Here is a 9,141-nt window from a genome sequence, read left to right as displayed (position 1 = left end):
GCAACAGAGGCAAGATGGCGGCCCCCAGTAACGCCGAGCGTTCTCCTGATATATCGGTGCCTCTGAAGATTCCTAAAACCGAGGTTCCTTCCCCAGAATCCGAGGATCTAAGTGACAGCAACCAATACCATTCCAACCCCTCCACCCCTAACAGATTCTCTCCTCTGAACGTCGGGGCTTCGCTGTCCGGGGGCGCAGGCCGGAGTGGATCGGCCTCTGCATCCAACAGCTTCACCGCTTGTCGAGGCATGTCGTGGACACCGTCCGAAACAAACGCGCTGATCGCCGTGTGGGGCAACGAAAGACTGGCGGAGGCGCGGATGCAGCAGCTGGAGGTGGCCGGGACGGTGTTTTCTGGCAAGGCGCCGGGACCAGCGATGTACGATCGGGTGTCCAGAGCGCTGTCAGAGCTGGGTTATGAAAGAACCCCATCACAGTGTCGAGAGAGGATGAAGGTAAATAACACGCCGAAACACAAGGCTGTCACTCGGATATGCTCAGAGACGTGTTGTCATGTCTGTTTGGCCGTTTGTTTTTGTTATATAGGGCTTTGGAGAAGCTGTCAAAATCAAAACACTGTCTGTCTCACCTCAGGGCAGGCTTATTAGACCGATGGCTGTCAGTTGTGAACACGGAGCTGTTGTCATGTTTATGGAAGATTGTCTCTTCTCCACACTCATAGAGCTTTGGTGAAGATGACAAAATGGTTGTGATTAGGGCATCCAACTTTAGATATCATATAATATTCAAATATAAACACAAAAGCTTGTCTGTACTGCCTGCTTTAGCATACTGTGAAATCACATATGACCACCACAACATGAAAGTGATTTACATTTCATCATATATATATATATATATATATATATATATATACATGTGTATTTCATAAGGTCGTGCAAGCTGAGGTGCCATCAGATTTGAGAAGTTAATCAAGGAAATTGAGTGTGTCTTTTTAAGTGTGAGTCCGTGCTTTTTAAGTGGTTTAAGTATAAGAAAGTTGTTCACGGTTTATAAGGAGCAAGTGCTTATTTGTTAGCCTATATATATTCCTCAGAATCGGTTCAAATACAGTGTTCCATCTTCACGTACATTACTGCTTTTTAGAAACATGACCTTGATCCCTGTGGTCCTCTGCAGACACTTAGAAGGTGTTATAGCCGCGTGAAGGAGCACGGCATTGGGAAGAGGAAGAGCAGTTACTCCATCGAGCAGCTGGAGAAGGTGTTTGGGCAGGGCGGCTGGGATTCCCAAAGCTGTCAGCCTGTGCTGATCAACAGCAGCGGCCTCTACCAGGAGATGGAGTCAGACGGCAGTACTATGGAGGACTACTCTCAGGAGGACTGGTGCAATCAGGACCTTTCTGCAGCCTTCAACGAGGGAGACATAGAGACAGGTGAAAGCACTAATCTGTGAAGTCACAGATGTAATATCCTCTGTCTTTAAAAAGGAGATGGTTAAAAATCAAGGTTGGCAAGGTGTTTCACTTTCCACAGAATTCCTCATGAGGCTCCAATGATTTCCAGAAAATTATATATATATATATATATATATATATATTTATACATAATTAATATTATATATAAATATAAGTAATTGATATTAATAACACATTTTTCTTAAATGTATACATGCATGTGTGCGTTTTTATATATACAAATTAATTACACACTACACACACATATATTATGTAAACACAATTTTGGATACTATTAATCGCGATTGCCCAGCCCTAGTATTTATTATCAAAATTACATATTTATTCATATTTATGTGTAATATTAATGAACATATTTTGATGTTTTTCTGCAATAACAGATTACTTCCACAGATTTCCAATTTTCTACTAAAATGTTATAAAAGTGTGCCATTTGTGGGCCTAGTTATCAACCTGAATGCCACAAAAATGTGTATTTCTAATATCCCAAATAATTCAATCTTGTCTTTCACAGAGGAGAACCAGCTTCCAAAAACTAGAGTTCTTCAGATAAGACTGGAGCCATCTGAGCACACCCAGTAAGTTTGAACCAGTGTTCAATGTTTAAATATTCAGAGTCTTTCTCCTCACGTCCTCTTCTCCTTATGCTTTCTACAGACGCCAGGAAGTGATGCAGAACGTGATGCGTATCCTCGAGTCCGTAGAGGTCAAATGGGAGCACTTTCAGACATGGACTGACTTCTCTCGCCTCCACCTGTCCAATAAGCTGGCCATCTTCGGAGTGGGCTACAACACGCGGTGGCGAGAGGAGATCCGCTACCACTACGCGGAGATCAGCTCGCAGGTCCCTCTGGGAAAAAGACTACGGGAATACTTCAACCCTGAGAAGGTCGAGGGCAGGGTTATCATGACCAAGGTGCAGAAGATGAACTGGAAAAACGTGTATTATAAATTCCTCGACATCACTATAAGCGAAGCTCGCTGTTTGGAGCTGCACATGGAGGTGGACTGGATCCCGATCGCACAGACGAGAGCGGCAGGGTGCAGCAACAGCTCCCAGTACCTCCTGCCAGGGGGCATCCCAAAAACATACGGCCTGTACGCCATAGGCTACGAGGAGACCAGCGGGTCCAATTCGTCTGGCGCAGAGGACAGGTCCTCATCCTCGCAGGAAGAGGAGGAGACGGACCATTGCGAGAGCGCAGAGAAGGACAAGAGGACATCAGCCAAAGTCACTTACTGTTACCTCGGCATTTCAGAGGACAGGACGCTACAGCAATGTCTGGTCCAGCACTTTCAGACTTCAGGCAAACACTATGGACGAGGGGAGCCTTCAGCCATAACCAAGTTCCTGCAGGACAACTGCACCGGCCAGGCCAGGGAAAGCACCCTCTCTGGATTACACATCTACATTAAGTTTATCGAGGTGGAGCTGGACTTTCTCTCCGCCGGATCTTTATTGGAATGTTTAGAGACTGCGATCGGTTATTCGTTAAAGTTCAACAAAAAGAATGTGCTGTAACATTTGCCAATTAAGCTTTTTAAAGCCAGGAAATTGAAATATACACTCACCTAAAGGATTATTAGGAACACCTACTAATACTGTGTTTGAGCCCCTGTCACCTTCAGAACTGCCTTAATTCTACGTGGCATTGATTCAACAAGGTGCTGAAAGCATTCTTTAGAAATGTTGGCCCATATTGATAGGATAGCATCTTGCAGTTGATGGAGATTTGTGGGATGCACATCCAGGGCACGAAGCTCCCGTTCCACCACATCCCAAAGATGCTCTATTGGGTTGAGATCTGGTGACTGTGGGGGCCATTTTAGTACAGTGAACTCGTTTTTATGTTCATTATTCGAGCTTTGTGACATGGTGCATTATCCTGCTGGAAGTAGCCATCAGAGGATGGGTACAATGGTGGCCATAAAGGGATGGACATGGTCAGAAACAATGCTCAGGTTGGCCGTGGTATTTAAACGATGCCCAGTTGGCACTAAAGGGCCTAAAGTGTGCAAAGAAAACATCCCCCACACCATTACACCACCACCACCAGCCTGCACAGTGGTAACAAGGCATGATGGATCCATGTTCTCATTCTGTTTACGCCAAATTTTGACTCTACCATCTGAATGTCTCAACAGAAGTCGAGACTCATCAGATCAGGCAACATTTTTCCAGTCTTCAACTGTCCAATTTTAGTGAGCTCTTGCAAATTGTCGCCTCTTTTTCCTATTTGTAGTGGAGATGAGTGGTACCCGGTGGGGTCTTCTGCTGTTGTAGCCCATCCGCCTCAAGGTTGTGTGTGTTGTGGCTTCACAAATGCTTTGCTGCATACCTCGGTTGTAACGAGTGGTTATTTCAGTCAAAGTTGCTCTTCTATCAGCTTGAATCAGTCGGCCCATTCTCCTCTGACCTCTCGCATCAACAAGGCATTTTCGCCCACAGGACTGCTGCATACTGGATGTTTTTTCCCTTTTCACACCATTCTTTGTAAACACTAGAAATGGTTGTGTGTGGAAATCCCAGTAACTGAGCAGATTGTGAAATACTCAGACCGGCCCGTCTGGCACCAACAACCATGCCACGCTCAAAATTGCTTAAATCACCTTTCTTTCCCATTCTGACATTCAGTTTGGAGTTCAGGAGATTGTCTTGACCAGGACCACACCCCTAAATGCATTGAAGCAACTGCCATGTGATTGGTTGATTAGATAATTTAACAGGTGTTCCTAATAATCCTTTAGGTGAGTGTACTTGAACTCAAAGTATTTATGTGGTATGTCAGGCACAGTCTGTTCCGAAAGGGGCGGTAGTCTCCTTTGCAGGACCGTAATTGTCTTTATCAGGGAGCGTAAATGGGAGCAAACTGCCTTTTATTTAAATCTCTCGAGCCAGTGCAACAGAGATCCGAATGCAGGAACAGTCCGAAAAAAAAAAAGAATCCTCAACGAGAACTCTTAATTAATCTAAGTATAAAGTCTATCTATACAGAAGTATAAATATATATATTTAAGAGTATATATTGATATTGTCAAGCATTCCAGCATTTTCAACGATAACATTCGAAGAATGTTTTTCATAAACCGTTTATCAATATTTGTTTTTTATTTGTGAGCTCACACAGTGTCTTTATGTATGATTGTTTCCAGGTCACAGTCTTGTTTACATGTTTGGAAGGACAAAAAAATAAATTGATGAAATTAAGTCCTGTTCATTTACTCTCAGTCATTTTTTTCTTTCTTTTTAATGGTTTTATTTATTCAAACCTTGCAAAATAACACAATAATGTTAATTAAATGTTAAATTCATCTTAAATTAGTCTTTTGCACCACATTTCAAGAATTTGAGATTGTCTTTTTTGGGACCAGCAGGTGGCAGTAAAGATCTGTAAGAATAAGTGTCCATTAATGTAATTCTAGAATAGTGAATTATGCATTATAAATACTACTTATAGGCCTAGTGCATGTCAAAGTACCTGTCAAACTTTTGAAGTAAAGTCCTTTTTCCAATTCTTAAAACTTGCAATACTTTAGTTCAATTTGACCCCGATGCAGTGAATTGCACCCCCAAATCAGGAGACAGTATCGTTCGTGTTTTACTTAAAATAATGTGTACTTTCTCTTTGTAATTCTGCTTGTGTTGTAAAGCTGTTTTATGGTGTTGCAAAGGTAGTTGGAGTGCTGGCGTTGGTCGAGCATGTGCAAAGAGAATCAATAATTCAAACACAAAGACTAATTTCCCTGCTTAGCCTGTCATATGAGATGAGTTTCTCCCTCGGCCAGGAAACAAAAACACTCCCAATGGACGTCGCTACACTTTATCTAACCCCAAACATTTATTATTTGCTTTACTGATTGATTTCTCTGGTTTAAAAATATTGGATGATGACTAAAATATATTGATTTTATCTTGTTCATAACACCTTTATCTCATGGGTATTATACAATCCTTGTGGTTTTTCCTTCGAATCTTTTTAAATCATTATTTAGCTTTTCAAACCAGAAACATTGATATTACTAATATTACTTGTGTTCTTAAAAAAATAAAGTACAAAAATATATGCGAAGTGTACTTGCAGCCAGACTAATTATCAGTATACTTCAAGTGTGTTAATATATTTGCACTTTATTAAAATATATTTTTTAATAAAGTGCAATTAAAACAAAAAAAATAAGTGCACTTTTAAAAAATAAACAGAATTTTCACTTAAAGTATTTTTAGTATAACTGTGTGTGTGTGTGTGTGTGTGTGTGTGTGTGTGTGTGTGTGTGTGTGTGTGTGTGTGTGGAGAGAGAGAGAGAGAGAGAGAGAAAGAGAAACAACAATTTTTGTTATTTATCCATCAGTTTCTAAATTTAAACCTTTATTAGATTTGTATGTAGATTATCATATTATATTATATTATATTATATTATATTATATTATATTATATTATATTATATTATATTATATTATATTATATTATATTATATTATATTATATTATATTATATTATATTATATTATATTTAGGGCTGTCAATGATTAATCGTGATTAACCGCATCCAAAATAAAAGTTTGTTTTTACATAATATATGTGGGTGAACTGTACATAATTATTTTGTATATATATATATAAATACACACACATGGATGTATATTTAAGAAAAATGTATTATTTATATATAAAATATTTATATGTAATATTAATTATATATAAATCTATATAGTATATACATGAAAATATTTCTTAAATATATACAAGCATGTGTGTATTTATATATATATATATATATATATATATATATATATATATATATATAAAATAATTATACACAGTGCACTCACATATATTATGTAAACAAACTTTTATTTTGGATGTAATTAATCATTTGACAGCCCTAATTATATTATATTATAGAATAACAATAAAAATAATTATTATTCATATTATTATTCATTATAAAATAAAGTTAAATTAACCAGTTACTTTACAAATTCATTCAGATTTATGTTCCCAATTACGATAAAAAAAAAAAAAATAGGAACGTAATCCTCATGTGCTTTTCACGCTTATCTCCTGGTTGTTTATGAGTTGTGTGGTCATAAATGATGATGATGGACCTTAATCACACTACATGTCATTATCTGTGTTATTTGCTTGTCTGGGAGCTGTGAGATGATGATTGTGGCTCTGAATGAGTTGTGTGTAACTGTGTGACTAACAGCACTGACCTTTGGTCTGACGTAGCTTTTACAGCTCTGAATTGGTCAGTTTTGCCTTGGGAATGGCCAATAAGACATGCTTCTGATGTGTTGTGTTTGTGTCTTTTTTTAATAGTCGTTTATAGAATAAAAAAATGACCCTCTCTGTCAGGGCGTGTTATATTGTAGTTTAAACATCTGTTTATTCTATCCCAGCTCACCCTGTTCTTTGAATTTTGTCTGGATGCGGTTTGCCTGAGGTGCTCGAGCGCATTTAAGATATTAGCTTTGACTGCAAAACCACATGATCGTGTCCGAGTGGCCCAGGGTGTAATCACAGAACTGAGCTCATCCGCCCCTAATAATCCAGCAGTCCAACTGCATCCACCTCAGCCCTGTTTCCATGGCAACATGCCATCCTAAAGAAACAGGAGTGAGGAGGTATTCACCTCCGAGGGCTGAGACCACTGTACCGCTGTGACAAGCCCCACTCCCTGTCTTGTTGCATTATCATTTCAAGAGAAACGCACATTAGTGCTGCTGTCCCGTCTTACTGAACAACCTGAGTGTGTTTTTATTGGTCTTCGGTCTTTTAAAGAGTTAAATGAAACTTGGAAAGTCAACCTGGGTAATAGATACCACGTGGCATGAACTGTGACTGCAGTCATAGTCATATATTAACCATAAGTATGTACATGAATTACTGACCTGTGAACATTCTATAATGTTTTGACAATGACTTGATAGTGAAAGGGAAACAAAATATCTATCTATCTATCTATCTATCTATCTATCTATCTATCTATCTATCTATCTATCTATCTATCTATCTATCTATCTATCTATCTATCTATCTATCTATCTATCTATCTATCTATCTATCTATCTATCTATCTACACTCTAAAAACTGCTGGGTTGTTTAAACCCAAATATGGGTCAAATATGGACAAACCCAACCATTGGGTTAACTCTTATATTTACATTTTTAACCCAATAGTTTGTCCATATTCGACCCATCGTTGGGTTTAAACAACCCAGCATGTTTAGTCTATCTATCTATCTATCTATCTATCTATCTATCTATCTATCTATCTATCTATCTATCTATCTATCTATCTATCTATCTATCTATCTATCTATCTATCTATCTATCTATCTATCTATTTGTCGATTTGTCTATTTGTCTGTCTGTCTGTCTGTCTGTCTGTCTGTCTGTCTGTCTATCTGTCTGCTTTTGTTTCTTTTGCAGACTTCACCTGTAACAGAAGCGATGACGTCTCAGTCCACGCAGGGGGGCGTTGCGCGCGTGCAGGTGCATTCATCTCGGACTGAACTATACTGCTACTAGTGTTCACCACCTCACTCTCGTTGGCTGTGTAGTGCGTAGAGAAACTCACTTCGCCGCGAAACAAACGGACACTTGTTCGGTCTCATTCCACTGAATTCTGGAGTCAAAGATGATTTCTAGCTAGGATTATGTAGTAGCGTCGGTCTTCTCACGGTAAACATCGTTGGTTGTGAGGAGAACACATAGTTTCAGGACACTTGAAAGACCCCTAGTTCTTTGATTAGTTTGTAGATAACTGTTATCTACTTCACGCGCAGCAGTGTAAACGGACGAGCGCGCGCAGAGCGGACACTCTTCACATGCTGAGCCATGGAGACGCGAACTGCAGCGAAACTTCACACCTGCCTGCAAATATTCACATTTCTCTGCTGTATTTCAGGTAGGCTGCTTCTAAACCACTATATTAACTATTTCGGTGTGCTTTGGTTATGTAAATACTTAATGTTTTCACGAAATGGGTAGTTCGGTTTCATTCAAGCTGTTTCCAGTTCAACGATTAAAAACAAAACAAAAGTCAACGGTATGACTAATTTATTGTGTATATATTTATATTGTTATTTATTTTATTTATTTTTTTTTAAAAAAAACCTTGTAGCCTGTAAAAGACGATTTATTTTGCTTTTGTTGGCTGTTTCCAGTCCAAATGTAAAAACTGTAAGCCATAAACTCGCACATAAAATTGATCAGCAATGTAACGTTAGGCTATTAAAGGCGTTTGCTATTTAAACTAGGCCTACATAGTAAATCTGTATATATTATTTTATTTTTGATTAAGTGTGTTTGTGTGTACCTAACTATATTTTGGGGACAAATTTACACAGAAGTGACCAAAATCTCCAAAAAACCTCTCTAGCCACATCATTTGTAAATCTGGTATAAAAATAAAGTATAGCCTAATTAAAGTTTTTTTTTATGTAAATATACTGAAAGTTTTGTGTGAAGGGTAGGTTTAGGGTAGGCTGATTAGTCTAAGGGGATAGAATATACCATTTTTTCCATTACTATGGAATGTCCCATTTAGATAGCTAAGTAAATGTGTGTGTGTGTGTGTGTATTGTAATATTAATATAACATGTAATTAATATAGGGCTAATTAAAAAAACGTCTTATTATTTTGCTTATTTTGTTATACTTGTTTAGTCTTTTTCTTCCCACTTGGTTTTAAAT

General features: G+C 38.4%; 2 protein-coding genes across 2 annotated transcripts in view; both read left to right on the top strand.

Moving 5' to 3' along the window:
• Window positions 1-14: 14 nt before the first annotated feature.
• Window positions 15-4,666, top strand: msantd2 (Myb/SANT DNA binding domain containing 2). Its single transcript, XM_039675567.2, has 4 exons — window positions 15-455; window positions 1,141-1,396; window positions 1,953-2,016; window positions 2,096-4,666. Exons 1-4 carry the CDS (start codon window positions 15-17, stop codon window positions 2,958-2,960), a joined length of 1,626 nt encoding a protein of 541 aa, XP_039531501.2. The 3' UTR covers window positions 2,961-4,666.
• Window positions 4,667-7,977: 3,311 nt separating this feature from the next.
• esama (endothelial cell adhesion molecule a) overlaps window positions 7,978-9,141 on the top strand; it is a 42,540-nt gene continuing 41,376 nt past the window's right edge. The window contains exon 1 of the mRNA XM_039677442.2: window positions 7,978-8,353. Within this exon, the coding sequence (XP_039533376.2) occupies window positions 8,284-8,353 (70 nt within the window). The 5' untranslated portion in view covers window positions 7,978-8,283. The remainder of the gene's footprint in view (window positions 8,354-9,141) is intronic.

Source organism: Pimephales promelas, chromosome 23 (assembly GCF_988280905.1).
Source record: "Pimephales promelas chromosome 23, fPimPro1.hap1.1, whole genome shotgun sequence".
NCBI classification, from domain to species: Eukaryota; Metazoa; Chordata; class Actinopteri; order Cypriniformes; family Leuciscidae; genus Pimephales; species Pimephales promelas.
This window is presented reverse-complemented; position numbering and strand designations above follow the sequence as displayed.